At 41.6% G+C, this 17,910-nt stretch overlaps 1 protein-coding gene across 5 annotated transcripts in view; it reads left to right on the forward strand.

The window, feature by feature from the left end:
* Positions 1–17,910, forward strand: part of PPFIBP2 (PPFIA binding protein 2) — a 223,748-nt gene that overhangs the window by 82,597 nt on the left and 123,241 nt on the right. For 4 of the 5 annotated variants that reach the window (XM_019519541.1, XM_019519543.1, XM_019519542.1 and 1 more), the window contains exon 4: positions 14,585–14,677. In XM_019519541.1, the coding sequence (XP_019375086.1) occupies positions 14,585–14,677 (93 nt within the window). Of the gene's footprint in view, positions 1–3,863; positions 4,527–14,584; positions 14,678–17,910 lie in introns of those variants that run through there. The other variant, XM_019519546.1, reaches the window with a different exon arrangement.

The raw sequence follows: 17,910 nt of genomic DNA on the forward strand, positions 1-17,910 counted from the left end.
CCCCCCCCCCCCCGCTTCATCCCCCTGCGTCCCTGGATGAGCCACCTGGGCTCTGAATCCCACAATCCACCCCAGGGCCCCACTCACCCCAGCCCCTGCTTCTGCTCAACTCCCTTCCTCCCTGTGGGGGCCTCAATCTGCCAGTATTGCTACACCAAAAAATGGAAAAAACTCCAAAGCCTCCTGCACCTGCTTTCATCCAAGATATGTTATAAGACCCTGGCTTCACCATGCTGGCTTTCAGAAAAGGAAAGGAGAAAAATATACTATTTAAGCTGGAAGCTGAAAAGTGTATGTGCTTTTAAGATACTATTGTGGCTTCCAAGTGGACAAAGAAGACCTTGGGCTTCTGCATTTCTTGTTGTGGGGCAGAAGCATGATCACAAGACCTGTGTCACTTACTCTGTTCTACTCTATTTTCTTTATAAGGACTTGAAGTCTTCAACAAAAATAGTGGCTGCCATAGCAAGCCACACACAAACCATTTTACATGCAGAATTCCTCATAAATGTACTTTAGAGTTCTAGCTCTTTATCAGTGTTCATAGATCTTCTTGGTCCTGTATTCTGTGGGCTGCCTAGTCCAAATAGGCTAGCATGCCTTTTGTATTTTCACCCAGGGAGTATCAGTTGGTCTCAACAAAGTAGCTAATGGAAACCAGCATCTTGCTAAAGATGCCTAATCTAGGGTTTTTTAAGTTTTACCGTACTACATATTAAAGGAACCTTTGGCACAAATGGGTGGATTTTTCTCTTCAAAGCACACATAGATCTCTTGAGAAGTTCTCATTTATAATTCCCAAACTGTAGATGCCTTCTTTGAGACCTTAAGTCACTTTTCTCTTGTGAAACCTGGCCCTGATCCTATTTCTCCCAGTCCATAAGGATTTTATATCTCTCCCAAAGTCTGCCCACCATAAGCACTAAAAGTGTTAAGAACAGAAGTAGGGAGTAAAGACAGGCTAATAGAAGTGCTCAAAGTGACGAGATACCCAGAAGCTTCTTCACAGCTCTGAACCATACTGCTGAGCTAAAAATTTAAATAACCTTCATTGAAAAGGTTGGGCAAAAGCATAGGTTGGGCTGCTGATATGGTGGAAAACTAAATGTCTTTATGATGAATTTGACCCTTTTTATCTTCAGAAGCTGAAATGTATGGAATTAGAAATTTCCAAATTCCACGGCAGAGAGGACAACAGGAAAGTATGATTTGGCTGCATAATGTAGTTTCTTCTTTTCTCCTTAACCCTCCCCACATAAACCATTCTGTAGGGATTGTTTAGAGCAGGGGTTGTCAACCAGGGGTATGCATACCCTCAGGGGTACTTAGAAAAGTCTTTGGGGATACACGTGGGAGAAGACTCCCCACACATCTTCCTGCTGCTATCCTGATGCATCCTGACAATATTTACATCATAATACAGTGCTTATAGGGTCTCAACAAGACTGGCAGAGAAGCAGTGAAGCTGAGAGCAGCCATCTCCACAGTCTCTTCTGCCCCAGAGATGTAGGAGCTTCCACAGAGCTGGAGGGGATGTGAGGAATTTATCATAGAGTAATCCCTTTCCAAGCCCAATGGATCTATAATTTTCTCTTTCCCTGCCACCTGTGCAAACAGAGGACAACACTGGGGCTCTAACTGTACAATCTGTAAATTAAGGGTCTAACACATACTGCATCTTGGTAGTTTTAAGTAGTGTGTTGTGGCAAATCTCCTATTTGAAGTGGGATTAAAGAGTACTCAACTTTCTTAAAGTAAATGTAGTGCATAGACCACAAAGTACTCACAACTGCATGGAGTATTAGCTGTGTAGTTTCTGTAGATTAGTAGGGAAGAAGTTCAGTTAGCTAACTCTCCTGATACTGAAAAGGGATATTTGATATTGAATCAGTAGCAGCAGTGATCACTTGGCCTCTTCTGAGACCCTGGGATGGGAAGATACCTTTTTCAATAGCTTCAGACTACAAACAGCAGAATTCAGGAGCTATGTTAATTCAAACATTATATTCCCATTGCTTCTATAGCTTTCTTTATTCTTGCATTTTATGTGTCTATTTCCTTCGGGTGGGGGAGACACTGGGAAATATGGAAGATAATACTACCTAAAAATACTCAAGTGAAATTCTGAATCAACCAAGAAGAAGGGAAATACTGTTCTGGATTTAAAGGAGTGTTTTTTTAAAAAAAGATAAGAACAATTAGAAATCAACATTCGGGGGGGGGGTGGAGGGGAGGTACTCATTTCCTGGATAGAAAGAATAATGGGGCAGTATAATGGCAATCTAATAAAAATAAATATTGCTAAACTATAACTTTTTTTTTTTCTTAGCTTATCTGTATGTGAGTTGAGATTTAAATGCCAGCATTCTGATTCATGTATGACACATTTGTTTTTCTTATTTATTCACTTGGTGCCTTTGGTACTTTGGGGCAAAGCTCAAACCAGGCGTAACGCCCAGCATGCAAGTGACAGGTTAAGAGCAGGCATGTGACTGTTAGGAATGTACATTGTCAACATACCTAGCTGACAAGGTACTGACTGAGCGTGAGATAACTGGGAATTTAGATATGGTTACATTTTAGTCAGGAAGAATGCCTGTAACAAAATCAAGGGGCAGTTGCATGAAATCTGGAACAAATCACCAGACAGAAATAAGGTATGTTAGTAATTTAAAATACTCTTACAGAAGAGAGCCAGTGTTCACCTAGCTGTGAGTGTTATATTGAAACAGCACTGATCAGTAATACAATTCTCCTTGAACATTATTAATCAGTGTCTTCTACGGCTGCCAAACAGAGACATTAGGAATGTCAAAAGTTTTTAAAGAATTATAAATGACTTTATCTAGCTCATTAAAGCAAAATGGGGCAGGGACGCTCTTGAGAGGCAAGGTAGTATAAAAAATAATCGTATACTGAGGAGCTGATGTCTCGAAAAGTTATAATAGCAAGTCTGGTATCTCACTAGAAATGCTGCATAATGTTGATCCAGTGCTTGAGAGAAAATTATTGTTCAGAACTGTTTTATTGTATGATTGTTCATCCCCAGCCCTGCCTCCAGCCAGCTGTCAGCAGCAGCCAGGGGGAGTGGAGAAGAGGGAAATCCTGGCATCTATGTCCTTGCTTCTGTGTTCCTGCATGACAGAATAGAGAGGGGAGGGGGGACTGCCCCCCCATGACGGGCACAGTGGGGAGCAGTCCCCTTTCCCCTCATTGCTCTGACAGTGGAAATGTATGCGAATGCCCTTTTATCTGCTAGAAATCCTATGGCTAGGGGAACACTTTTGTCTTAGCAAGGTAGTAAGCCCCATCTCTCCAATGATATGATGCAGCATAGCCTCAGCCCCCCCCCCAATAACTACATGTGTATGTTTTTTTTCTGCATAGGATGATATGATCTGAACCCCGTTTTTTGATGTTCTTCTTACAATGTTCACATTTTTCCCCCTACAACAGTTTTCTCCTAATATGGCATTCTTTATTGCTAGTTCCAGGTTTCCACTGATAACAATCTAAAGAGGCTGAGAAACTGGAGTATATAAGGAAAAATGAGGATACAACCATAGCTCTGTGTGAAGGAACTAAGGGAGCACTATAATGAGAGGAGATTCCCCGAGTCTTCTCCTCACCCCCCTATCCACCAGAACCATTGCTTTGACTATACATTCATCTCAGCATTGCAAGTTTGAAACATTGCCATGCTGTGCAGCTTCAGCTCTAACAGAAAAAGACTGTAAAAAGTTGGGAGCGTGCCGCTGTCCTTTGTGAAGATGAAACATTGCCCCCTCTGGCAAAAGAAGTGTTCACAGAATACTTGACTTCATCCGTGAGGGTCCTTCTTGAATCCCTTCTATTTCTCAGTGTCTTTTGTAAGAACAGGCAAGCAATTCAAAGTGCAGGGCTTAGTTTTAGACTTAGCCCCAGCTTGAAATAAACTGAGAAACTGAGTAGTGCTATGATAAACACAGAGTAAAACAGAGACAGGAAATGGGGGGTCTTTGGGTAATGAGTTCCAGCCACTCTTGAAACAGAAAGCCAGAGAAGGCATTACTTGAAAATAGTTTCTCAGTGACAGCTTAGTAATTTTTAGCTTGTTCTTTTACCATTAAAAGGGAATGGTTATTGCAGGTTTAGACTGCTATTTTTCCAGAGACTGACTGGCATGATATATCTTTTGAAGCCGTTTAGAATGATATTGCTGCTTGTTGCTAAATGTGATCTGCACTAAAACAAACAGATGCTCAGTCTGAAGTTTGTACAGTTGTGTGCTGCATATACATCCGTCGGAAGCATTCGGGAGAAGTCTGAGGGACAGACTCAGAAGATTTAAATAACGTCTGAACATGGATCCATGTTTTTAGATGTGAGGGAAGGAATAGGAAGAAATCACAGTTGAGTTCTTCAGAACAAAGCTTTATCCCCAACCCAAATAGTTGCTCTTAAACCTGGAAATATAATTGCTGAGATGGGCCCAAAGCATGGATGGTGAGATTGATATTTACAAGCACTTTACGTGGCTAAAGAGGGTAAGTAATTTATTGTGTTCTTCTGGTTCTTTGTGACAACTTATTATAGCTAACAAATTTCAAACTGTACAGCATAATGAGGAAAAATACAGCTAATGCTTCAGGTTTAAACTATTGCCAAGTTCTTCATGAGAAACTAATTATAGGCATATTTCCATAACGGGGAAAACAGCTGTTTTTGTCCTTAAAATGCAACTAAAATCAAGCTTTGAACTAATGGTAAAATAATATTTTATTTTACTTCCATGAAACCTCCAAGCTGCTTCTGAGACTGTAAACCTACAAGGTGCATCCATGTAAGAGTTTATTGTATGAAATGAGAGTGTGTTGCTTATAACCTACTCTAGGATAAAAGGGGGGGGTTGCTTAACAACGGTAGTTGTTCATTACTTAACCCTTTGTGCATAGGTGTAAGTGCAGGGAACTCCAGGATGGGAGGGGTCTGTTTGCTTTTCTGGGGGCTTTTTCTTTTTTTTAAACATATTTGTTTATGTATTATAAAAACAGACTAAATGCAGTTGAACTTTTAACTTTTTGGTGAATAATATAAACAAATTTAATTACCTAATAACTTGATGAGATTATTTTTGTCTTTTCTGCAAGTAAGTAGGTGCTTACAGTAAAATGTTCATTTAATCTAAGAACCAAGTGATTTTTAATGCTATTAAATGCTTTCTTGACTTCATGTATTCTTCAGTTTTTAAAGGTTGCAATAAATAGGCCATATGTAAATTATTTAAGGTAAAATGTATTTATCCCATTTAAGTATTAGTTATCTTATTAAATAACTTTCTCTGTAGGTAATAGCATATTTAGCTTTCATACTCCCCTTTATTATTTTCCAAAAATGTCTAGCTTTAAGCATTTCATGCAAATATTTTCCATGAAAACATTTGTATGTTTATAGAATCAAGCAAGTATTCATGTAGTTTTTAGATTTTGCCTGTTGTTGTATTAATGTTGAAATGTGTGGTAACTGACTATAACTATGTGAAATAATGTAAAGAGGAATTATTCTGATTGTGAAAGGTAAACAGGCTCTTCATTTAGGCTTTGCAACTCTGATTTGACTTCTTGAATGCATGTAAAGCTTCACTATATTATTTTAATCTCTGATAAAGGGTGAAGCTTGAGAAACTTGAAGCTCACTTTTAAAAACCTTACGGGAAATATTTGGTTCATTTCTGGAGGCCCTTGTATTTCTGGATGGGGGTATGCAGCAGGAAGTGGCAGTTGATAATTTTACTATCTAAAGTTAACCTGTGCTTTTCACATATAAAGGATAGGTAACTAACTTGTAATGCTGTTTTTGCTAGGGTAGATGTTATATTTCTGTTTTTATTGAAATAAGTTTTCAAACAATACAGTTTTCTTTTTCCTGCTTAGTAACATCTCTCCAAAGTTAGGTGCATCAAGTACAGGCTAATCAGAAAGTCCATCCTACATTGGAAAATGAAGTTAGTAACACATGTAAGTTTGTTCTAATAAAATGGGAGTGGTCAAGGAAGTAACTCAGTGAGTTGGAGTCTTCAGAGTTGACTTTTAAACTGTCTTGGACATTGCAGACATACCTCTAATCTTGTGTTTCTTATGGTAAAGAGTACATAACACCAATGCTTTAGAAATAATTCATTTTTGAAATGGGGTATAAAAGGACAATTGAAACCATATCTGAACAGGATGTGTAAGTTCTGTTAGGAGTAGAGGCTGTGTTTTGTATTGTTTTGAAGAAATGAAAGTTTAATGGCATTGCTGAAGTTGTGTGCAGTTCCTTTTATGTAGAGGACTATAAGGCAGAGCACCGATACTGCCCCCTTTTCTAGGGATGTTCCTTAAAGAAAAAGTTGTGTGAGGGAAGGGAAGTGAGGAACAGAAATAAGAAGGCTGCAAATAATCTTGCACAGCTTGCAGAAGAACTTGAGTCATTACGTTCCCAAATTCTTTTGATAAGTGACAAAATGTAGAAATGATCTAAGTGATTTATTGAATTCTCATGCCATAGAATGCTGGTGTTGTGTCACATGTTCTCTGGCACCAGTTGTGATAGCATATTAAGATTTCAGATCCTGTAATCGTAAGCTGATTCTCTTTGACTTATAATAAAAGCACTACTTCCCCCACAGTAAAGAATATTTCTCAGTAGAGAGCAACTGGAAATGGTCTTCCATAAACCTTCAGTGAACTGTGCCAAAGCAGGCTCCAGTTTCACCATGAGTTGAAAACGCTTAAGGGATAAGGATCAGTTGTGATGTTGCAGTTGGTTAGGTGGCATAGCTGGATTCGCATTACAGTATACAGTCTCTGGACTTCAGCTGCATGACTGGAGTGCAGGAACAAATGTAGGATCAAAACACTCAGGCAAGTTAAACAAATGGTGAAGCTGATATTTTCAGATTCTCAGGAAATAAGAATCAACTTGTAAGCAGCAGTCTCCTGTGACATTTAAATTGCACAGCAGAGCCTATACTGTGATAGCTGTAAGAAGAAAAACTGCTTAAATAAGGTTCAACTAAATGCCACCACAATTAAGCTCTGCCAAATATGCTTTCCTAGTTATGAAAAGATTTGTTAAGAGAGCAGTACCAGAAAGTATTCTAGGCTCTGTTTGATTATGATGAAAGGGCAAGTGAACAGATCGCCGAAATGCAGCAACCGGCCCTTGGTCATACAGTCAACATGGTTAAAATCTTTCCTTTAACTGGTAAGAAAGATATTACTAGTTGTAGTACGGTTGTTCCTCATAAACACAGGGAACGCATCCCCAAACCTGTAATATTTTGCCTACTAGTGGAAAAAAAAAGCAAAAAAGCAATTCAGTTGTGCCCAGTGCATGCTTAGCAAATTGCCATGCTCAGAGAAAACTATTTCTTATTCATCAGGACATCCATCTTATATTGCCTGAGAAGCTGAATGAGAACTGGCAGATACACATAACTCTATTCAGGTGTTATATGATTTTACGTTCAATCACTTACAATGATGGAGACATTCAGACCTTGCTGGTGTTATGAGCACGCCCAAGTATGTACAGCTTTGGTGGCCATGTCAATTTATATTGATGCAAGAGTGCCTCTCAGCAGTTTCAGTCCTTGTACACGCAGCGGTCCATTTCTAGCATTGCTGCTGAAGAAGCAGCATATTTCTTGTGGAGTGCTAACTTGGTGGTGGTTGTGATTCCTTTCAAGCCATTTTACAGAAAGGTGGATTTATGAATCAGACCAGTTTGTAACTAGGTCAGACATCACAGTTTCCCTGATGAAACTTTCTTTGATGGAGTGCAAAGCCAGAGATTCAAGAGGAAGGGATGAGCTCAAAGTTTACCCCTCTTGCATACAAACCTACTTCAGTTCCCTGGATTGGGGTCTTCGAAGTTTCTTAGAGAATTTTATATTTGCTCTCAATCACCAGTTTCTACTGTCTTCCCTTTGATCTCTGGTATTCTTTCCCTTGACCTTAACTAGTACCCATGTTTCTGAATCAAATCTGATCCTGATTTGACAGCATTAGCTAATAATATTTTTAAAAAATGTTGATCTCTATTGGAAGCTGTGATATAAGAGTTGTCTGAGATCATTAATGATGCCTTTAGTGGCCCAGTTAATTTAGCTGGTGGTTGTTGACTGGAAGTGTAATGGACAATCTTCCACCGTTTGTGGAATATCCAGTATAAGGGTAATGCTGTTACCTATTTTCATCTGTAGGGATGACATGAAATGAAAATACCTGTTCTTGACTCTTGTGTTTTGCTTTGGACTTTGAGTATTTCTACACCATGTCCTCACTGTGTCTTGTTAGGGAGGCTGCCAAACACATCCTGGTCCTGCTTCCATGTACCAAACCCAGAACTGTGCTGGTAAAACTACCATCAGTGACCATCCTCACACATGGCTGTGTGGCAGTGGAGCTCAATCGGCCACCCATGCAGTAGGGCCGAGGCTCCCAGATTGCGACCCAGAAGAACGGCAGGTGCTCCAGGGAATGCGAGCCCCAGGTTGAGCCCAGCTTATAAAGACTCACCAGTCCCGATGGGAGGGGAGGAACACGGTGGCAGAGTTTAAAATTTGCCTGGAACAGATGGGCAGGAGGACTGCAAGTGGCTGTGGCAGTCCAGCAGCAGCCACACAGCAGAGGAATTGCTCCTGCAGGGGCAAATGGTGGGAACCGTGGAAGCAAGTGGCTCTCATTGAAGCCAACTGAGAGGAGCTGGGTAACTTACCAGGAGGCAGCGACTGGTTTTCTGCAGTGACGATGTACAGAGGGGAACCGGAACTGACAAGACAAGAAAGAAAAGTTGTGAGTACTAGAGCTGAGCAAAGGAGAAGGGGAGCCAGCTTCCCCTAGTCTCAGTATACGGACTGTTTTGATTTGGAGTTTTACCTCCTGAGCTGAGGATATATGCCGGTGCAGAGTGTTTTTGTTTCCTTTATCCTCAATGCCGGGAAAAGACTTCGGGAAATTGTCTGAACATTCTTTACCTGTGTTTATCATCTAGGAGGCACCAGACAGGGTATAGAGGAGGCAGAGCCCCGAGACACAGGACTTGTGGTGTCTGTGTAAAGGCTGTATGAGGGCATTGAAGATCAGCCTCTCTCTATTTTTTTATAATACCAAAGATGTGGCAGGCAAGAACTTATAGCACTCACGCAGATGCATAAACCAGCAAACTGTCTACGTCCTGAGGAACAAGCATACTCTCTCCAGGCGTGAAGTCCTGTTGGGCAGCTAAGGACAATCATGGGAGGTTACACTGTAGCGTAGCACCTTCATTGACAAATTTCCTGGTTTGGCACATGCAGGAACAGGTGGACTGCGGAGGACATACCCAGAGGCATTGCAGCTAGGACCTGTGCTAGGTACTCCAGCTTCAAAAGCCGTATTGATCTATCATGTTCAGTCTTAAATGGGTGTACACCAGTGCTACCACTTATCTCAATTCTATTTGTATGAGCAATAAAATTATTAATTTTTGTTGGGTGTGCTGGGTCAGTTGTCCCCACCCAACTTTCCATGACTAGCAATTTACTGACCATGACAGTCTTATGGTCTCTATAAGGATTTTTCCCCCTAAAGAGTTGTAGTTGTCTGGTTACAAAACTAGGGAAAAGTTAATTATAGATTAGGTTTGCCAAATACTGCCATTTGTCATATCCATTTGCCCACATAAGGTCAAAGAATTCTGGCCACAATTCATACTGCATAGGCATGCACAAATTCCCCTAGCTCAGCTTTGCCCAGTTTTGGATCATATGATTTCATCTCACACTAGTTTACTACCACTCCCACTTAGAGTTAGAGGACAGAGAAAGAAGAGAGACCTGTCAATGATTTTCTTCTTGCTTCTAGAAGAAAGAAGAGAAGAGCTACATGTCCAGCATCCCCTTGCAATATTTCCCCATCACAATCAGGTAGCTCTAAGCCTTAGAGTCCAAGGTACCAATAGATGAGATTTAGATTATAATCATATCTATTGAATAGGCTATGTGCCTCTTCCCTATGTAAGCATTGTGAGATGCAAGTACAGGTGACCCAGAATAGTTTAAAAAAAAAAAGTATGAAAAATATATATATTTTTCTCAATAGCCTTAATTCCATGTTAGATTGAGGCAAGAAAGAAGAGTTTGAGTGTTCACGTCCTTAAATCTGGGTGTAGGTTATCAATTAGAGGGTCTCAAACTGTGGTCCATGGACTGCTGGTAGACTGGAAAACTGGCTGGTCTCCTATTGCTGGCTGCATTTTTTGTTTTCAGTGGCCGAATTACAATAAAAGACAATATATTAATCGTGTCCTGAATCTTACTTTTTCCATGAAAATAACTGCTGCAGCTGACAGTTCTTATTCAGTTACTAGTGGAACTGGAAGTGATTCACATGACTGTGAGAAGGAGGAGGGGCAGCTGCAATGCAGTCTTTCTGCAAAGACATCTGTGACTTGCCAGAAACATCTGAGAACTGCTGATCTAAATTACTGTCAGCTTTATTATTTTTTTCAGTATGACTTCCCTAGTAACAGGATGAATTACTGTCTCAGTATATTGCTCATCCTTTATTTTCTTTTTTAAAGTAAACTGTAATGCAGATTCCTAAAGATGAAAGTTAACGTACACAAGGAAGCCACAGAATAGCGTTAGTTTTTGTCTTTTCTCGTATAGTCATTATCTTCTCTATGTACTTGCTTAAAGGGGCTTGCTTTTGCAAACTGTGGAACATTAAACTTTGAGGGTGGATGTAGAAAATCTGAACGCTGGCTTTGGTTCTGTTCCTAAAGTGAAAGTTGTTTGAAGTAGTGTTCTCATTTATTTTTCCTTTTTCAGCTCCACACCTTTATATTTCTCAGGGATTAAGTCTGATGCTATTATAAAATAAAAACAGATCATGCCCTGAAATTTGTAACTCTTGCCATATATTCTGGAGGAACACTTAAGCTTTTTTCTTGGAAGAAAATTGTTCGATGATTGGATCACAACATAAGTGATTCTTAGAGACACAGCAGGTGTTTCCAATGTTATGTCCAAACTAGAGGAGAGAATAATATAGCTGGGAAAGTCTGTAAAAAGCTGGGGCAGGTGCTGGGATGAATCCATATTTGAAGCCTTTACGTTAACTGGGGAACAATGGCAGATATACAGAGGCTAAGTACAGACATTCTGGGGGTTAGGGAGAGGTTAAATTGATTCAAAATGGCTGCCCGATATTAGGTAAGTTGAGATGGAGAACTAGCAGGGAGCTGGGGGTCTGCTGGGGGTTGGAGGCAGGTGTGACCCATGTGGGGTGTGGGCAGGCATGACCCACAGGTGTGGGAGTCGCACCCGTACCCCTGTCCCTCTTGCCTCTCCGCCCAACAGGACTTACTTGCTTGGCTCCAGCAGTGGCAAATGCTGATAAAAGTGGCTGCTTCCCAAGTGGCCTATGGGATGGGGGTTGGGATGACTGGCTGGTTGTGGGGGAGGGCAGCAAGGGGCTGAGGGGGAAAAATATAGCCCAATACAGGTGGGGGTTGTGCAAAGAGCAGCCCCAGGACTGGGGCCAGTGGCTGGACTTTCCCAGCCCCTGGGCTGTATAGGGAAAATGTACAGAAGTTCCATACACCAGTTTAACTTAAATCAAATTTGATACTATATAGATCCAGGTTGATCTTTGTAAGAGGGGCAGTAAAGCCCCTCTAGTGTGTCCCAGACCCCCGCCCCATGCACCCCGATACTCACTGCAGGAGTTCAAATGAGTGGCAGCCGGGGAGAAACGCGGATGCAGGCTCCGCAATTCCAGAGCTGCCTGAGCCTGCATATTGGCGATCAATAGGGGCAGAGCTTTGGAGAGACGCGGGCTGCTCAAAAAGCAGCTGGAAGCACAGCTGAGCAGCCGGTGGGGGAAGAGCGGGATGTTGGCCGGGAGACACCGTCGATGCAGCCAAGGATCACAAGCCTGGAGTGCAGGGAAACAGAGTGGAGCGTCTGCCAGAGGGCTCTGGCAGACTGGACAAGAAGCCCAAACCTAGGGGGTCAAGGGAAGCCTGGGAGCGACATCACAGCCCCATTAGGGACCCCAGGTATTGTGGCTGGGGATGGTGGCAGAGCTGCTAGCTCTCACAGACAGCTCAGCAGGGAGGAAGGCATAGCCCAGTATGGGAACTACGAGCCCCACCAGCTTGGGAGGAACAGGAGGTTGACCCAGCTGGGACCCAGAGGCAGCCCACCCTTGCCCTGCACACAGATCTGGGGGGCACCGCCCCCCCCATACTTTCCCAGGAGCGCACGCAGCAGTGGGAGCCATTCTCCCTCCATCTCCACACCCTCCCAAATGAGCCGCTCGCAGCTCCATCCCACACCCTGCCCTGGCTGGGCAGCACTTGTTGGTGCCCCTTTGCTTCAGTGCCTAGAGTGGTCACCCTACTCACCCTCCATCTCTTGCTATGGCACTGCTTACTCCTCGCCCCATCAGTGCAAGTACTCTCTTTATTATATTACAGATACACTGCTCTAGATGGAGCAGGAGAATTTCTGGGAACAGTTCCCCAGTTAAGCATTATCTACTACACAACTCTGTGGTTCTGTCTGTTCAGTGTAGTATCTTACTACTTCACATTTCCCAAAAACTTGAGTCCTTGATTCTGCTTCATTGATGTCTGTGGGAGGTTGAAACTGACTTATTTGAAATGGGGTCAAGCACTGTTTCTGCATGTATTGCTGTTGCTTGCATCTGTTTCACAGCTCTTTCATTCTTTGTCTAAGTGGTACTATAAACACTGTTGCATTAGATTATTTTTAAGGTGCATATTTGCATGGTCACTGACAACAATATTTACTGCTGTGTTCTAATTTGACATTTATTTTTTTCTGTCCGCTTGTGCAGTGAGTTTACTTTAAATCTAAGGCTGATTAAACAGTTGTAGTAGTTCCTGATAACAATTTTCTAGCTGAAATATAGGTTGTAAAAACCCACTGTTTTTCCTTATAGCAATAATATTCCTTTAAAAAAAGGCATATAATAAACTATATCCTTTCAGATTTATAGTAGTTTTCTGTGGGCTTGTTGAACAGAAAAGCCAGTGCAAAGGATTTCTTAGAATCTGGATCAAAGCAAGCAGCCCTTTATGTAGCATTCCTGCTTGAGCCGTGTCTAGTGTGAAATGTTATTGATGGAAGCTCTTGATGTAGCTCAGTTTGGTATGCTTCATTTTTATAGTTTAGATGGCCATTAGTATGTATTTCCACACATAAGTATAAGTTTTGTGCAACTTTGATCTTGAAGTGGGTTTTGTATTTCAGACTGTTTACAGGTGTCTGATGCTTTGATTTCTTTTAGATTAATCTCATAACTTCTATCTTAAGTGGCTGTTGGTTGCTTTGGGGGAGAGAGATTCTTTTATGTTTTTGGTTTAATTATAATCATATATTTTCACTGTCATCATATTCTAGGGAAATATATTTTCCAAATTCATAAATTTGGAACTCAGCACAAGTATTGCATTTATGAATTTCCTATTTATATGGGCGATATTTATTGGAATGTCTCAAGAAAAATAAAAACATGGGATCTGAAAGAGATGTCTACATATATAACCCACTACGGGCTCATTGATTGCAGGTGATGTGTAAATTATAGCATGACCTGGAACCAGTCTTGTATAAATTGAAAAAGTGTTCTCCCATGAGTCAAGAATTATGCAAAGTTCAACTGGATAGAGAATAAAGTTGGCCAAAAAGCAGAATTAATGGGACACACCTTTATCTCCCTGTTGCTCTCAATCTGGTTTTGGTTGGAATTTGAGTGAAAAAAAACTTGTCCTTATTTCCCACACATTGGAAGTTCCCTGGGGCCTGTGGCTGCTTTGTAAGATAGACATTTGTCGGATTTGCTGCTCCTTGCTTCAGGACAGGATCTGTGGTTTGAGAGTAGCCCTGCCATTCAGCCCTGGTGATACAGACCTTGGGATCCTTTCTCATGACTTCCAGACTCTGAGTCCCAGGTTCTGAGCCAGAGGTGGGAATCCCTAGGCTTCCACTTACCAGCTGCTGGAATCCAAGGATACCTGGTGCTGGGTTTTACATATGGATAATCTGTCCTGGAGCCACAGACCATGCCCAGATAGACCACCCAGAGAGAGAGACAGAGAGATCTAGAGCTTCCAGAATCTCTAGTTCAGTACATCCATTGAGTCAATCTGTTGTGGTGTAATGGACCCTGGAAGTACATAGGGTACTTAGCACTGGGGCAGTTGATAGGAGTCCTGGTAGAACTCTAGTTAAGACTTGGGAAAGTTTTACTTAATCTGACATGAAAGTTAGTTTTTGCTGGAAAGTTTTCCAACCAGTCCTAAGGCAGAAATACTCAGCTTTGTGTCATTCTCTTATTTTTAGGGATCTAGAATATTCAAATTTCAAATGTATATTAAAACGTACCTTCAAACTGCTTGTGGCATATCAGATTGCTGTCTGCCAAATCAAACTGTGAATGCTTTGTGCATATATTTTGAATTATAGCAACCACCCAATTATACCTTGCTTTCTGTTAGCTATTGCTTGAAATTTTCATTTTAATTACTTAGTATTTCTTTTCTTTAGTCTCAGGTGAATCATCATTCTTCAGCTAATAATGAAACCTATCAAGAACGATTGGCACGATTAGAAGGTGATAAAGAATCCCTCATATTGCAGGTATGTATAACAGCATTGGCATTTACTGGATACAAATTAGAGGGAGGAATGGAAGATGTATGAAGCAATCTATCTCAAGTCTGTTTTGTAAAGCAATAGATCATACCCTGTACGAGAAACATTGGCTGGCCTGTGAATGTAAATGTTGCTGGATTGGAGGAAATCTTAAGCTTGCAGCTAATCAGTCTGGCTATTATCCAGTTTGTTTTTGTATATGTAACACATAGGAAAAAATGAGGCAGTGAGCAAGAAGTAAAAGCATATGCAGAATGAGATGCTTTTCATGGACCTCTCAGCCCAAGTTAATGACACTGTAGAATGATCAGATATGCCTGTTCCTAGTGATTGCTCTGTTTTAACTGAACTGATTTTTGTAGAGAATATGATTTTTGTGTCATCCTTCTCTGACTGGGGGTGGGGGGGCGTGTTTGGTAACCGTGTTAGTCTGAGACAAAAATAAATGCAAAAATCTAGAACTCTTGGTTCAGAAATGATACCTTCTATTAGACCAAGTAAGATATCGCAGAAAGACAATTTTTTTTTGCAGTTTCTTAGTCAGTCTGATAAAAGGTATGATCTCTGAACAAAGAGATCTAGATTTTTGCATTTCACTGAGTGGTGCACACATTACATTCCTTTCTCCCCCAACTCCAGAGCCTCAGCTGCCATAAATCCATAGAAGTCAGTGGAGTCATGTCAAGTGATGCTTGCTGAGGACCTGTCCTTCAGAGTTTATCACTGACTATGAATGTCCAGTTGCACCATTGCCTCTGTATTATGGCTCTGCCATAATATGATAAGAGAAGATATGACAGATATGAGAAGTCCTGCAGCATGTTGCTCAACATTGTACTCTAAATTGAAAGGAGAAGTTGTGAGTCAAATGCACTTCCAGATGACCCTTGTGGTCATTATTGTCCTGGGGGACATCAGACCTCCAAAACAAAACACATGGGGCACCAGGAGTTTAGGCTTCTGGGGAAAATTACAGAGGAACTGATGTCCCCCCAGTGAAGTGCAGTTTTTCAACATTCACTACTTCTACCCACTAAGTAGCAGCCCTCTCAACTGTCCTTTTTCTTCTTACCCCAATGAGAGTAAGTTTTTTGACTTTCTAGAAAAGCCTGCGACATTTGGCTTGCCCAAATCCTGGTTCTCTGTTACAAAATCCTTGCCTTTGAATTACCTAAACTAGTTCCCATCCTCAAGAATCTAAAAGGATGGGAGAATTTAATGAAAACATCCAAATAAAATTTAAGCCTGAAACTGATTCAGCTTCTGCCAGGCTTCCAGCTTCTCTGTTTCCCAAAATCTGTGTCTAAAGCAGGATTTTTGCCCTATGTGAAGAAGTATTATGCTTGGAGAATATAAAGCTGCACAGACATAGATGAAAGTCCTTGAGTTTTTCTGAATATTTTCTCCTTTCCTGGATGTCAGAGCAGCTGGTCTTAAAAACCTAAAGCAGGAGTCTGTCTATGTATGCATTCCCTCTGCATCTGTAATTAACTCTTTGTCCATGCCTGATACATGTGGATACATATTTTTTTCATCTTAGTAATAAGTTTCTATAAAAGTGTCTCATGTATGTGTTTCTGTTCTCATTTGATTTAATTTACCAATTAAAGTTCTCGTTACCATTATAAAATAAACAGTAAACCTGTCACAAGACATTATCATATGGCTTGGCTTGAAGTCTTCATACCACTCTAATTAGAATTGCCATTAGCAAAAATTCTGCAGTTAAACTGTTTGAAATCTTGTTTAAAATCATAAATGTTGAGCTCTAAGCATGCTTAACAACCTGTTTGGGTTTGTCTGCAAAGGAATTTCATAAAATACCATCAGCCGTAGGAATCTGTGGCTGCTTACAGACTTGGGTGAGGGGTTGCGGGGAACAGTGCTTTACTTTGAACTCAACACACTCCAGCACCAAACCCAACACATGCCCAAAAGAGGAATCACATTAGTTGCATCTGACTTTCCCAGTGTCTGTATAGATCAGGCACTTTAGTGGGGTGTTTTGGTGCTTTTATCTAGTAGCTGATTGAATCAGCTTTAGCTAAAAGCATGAAAAAGCCCTGCTGAAGCACCCCATCTGTACAGACACTGCAGAGACAAGTCAAAGTAGCGTGCTGTTATTTCTAGTAAAGCGCTTTTTTCCCCCCACGTCTGTCAGTGCCTTATATGACTATCCTCAGGAACCAGGTGAAAGTAGGTTATTCGGCATTTCATTCTAACTCATTCTCCCGCCCCAACTTGCCTTACTACTGTTTTGTGTTACAGTAGTACTGAGTGAGATCCCAGCTAGGACTAGAGTCCCATAACATGCACTTGGTAAGAGAATAGGCCTGCCCCACAGTCCTTCCAAATGAAGTGAACAATGTCTAGACTTCTCAACCTGAAAGTGATTTTTTGTTGTGGTTTAAGAGCCATACCACAGACTTCAGGCCAGATTCAGTGTCCCACATTATATCCATTTGCCTCTCCAGAAAGCCTAGAGGTGATAGAAACCTTCTGCAGGACCCTGTTGGCAACTTCACGGGTGTGAGGTGGCTCCCAGTGGGCATGTGCTTTCTAGGCACAGTGGGTGCAAGGCAGACAGGCCCAGGCCATATAGGATCAATTGTTCCCCCTTCTTCCTCCTCTGTAGTGTGCCAGGCCAGTTCAGCATCCCTTTTCCCCCCTTTCCTGGCTCACCCAAGTTCCAAAGTGGCCCTCCAGCCAAAAGAGTTACCCACCCTTTCTCTAAGTACAACCCAGTGACCTGAAGGCTTTGACAAACATGAGGAAACAGTGAGTTTTCAGCTGCTCCCATCTCAGTACTGAAACATCCAGCCCATACTTGTAAAGCAGCTGGGATCTTCTTAAATGACTTTGTGGGTTACCTTAAACATTAAAAATTTTCCTTGTGGATGACAATATCAGCCACCACTTTCTCCAGCTGAGCCTGGCTTCCCCCACAGCCTCTCGACAGACCCATCTGGAGTGAAGCAGGAGCAGCTCTGGGGTCCCTCCTGCCTCTAGGGCAGCTAGGAGCAGCAGCAGGAATGGGTAGGTCCTTCCCTTCCTGTACCCAGAGTTGTAAGTAAAGAGGGTGAGGATGAGAATAGAAGTGGGGGGCAGGTACTGCTGAGCATGAAGGGGAAAAGGAGAGCTGAGAGGAGGGAGTTAGGTTCTTACCTGCTTCAGGGACTTAAAAAAAAAAAAAAAAAAAAACCCCAACAGCGCCCCCT

This window comes from Gavialis gangeticus, unplaced genomic scaffold (assembly GCF_001723915.1).
Source record: "Gavialis gangeticus isolate Ggan-Ray unplaced genomic scaffold, GavGan_comp1, whole genome shotgun sequence".
NCBI classification, from domain to species: domain Eukaryota; kingdom Metazoa; phylum Chordata; order Crocodylia; family Gavialidae; genus Gavialis; species Gavialis gangeticus.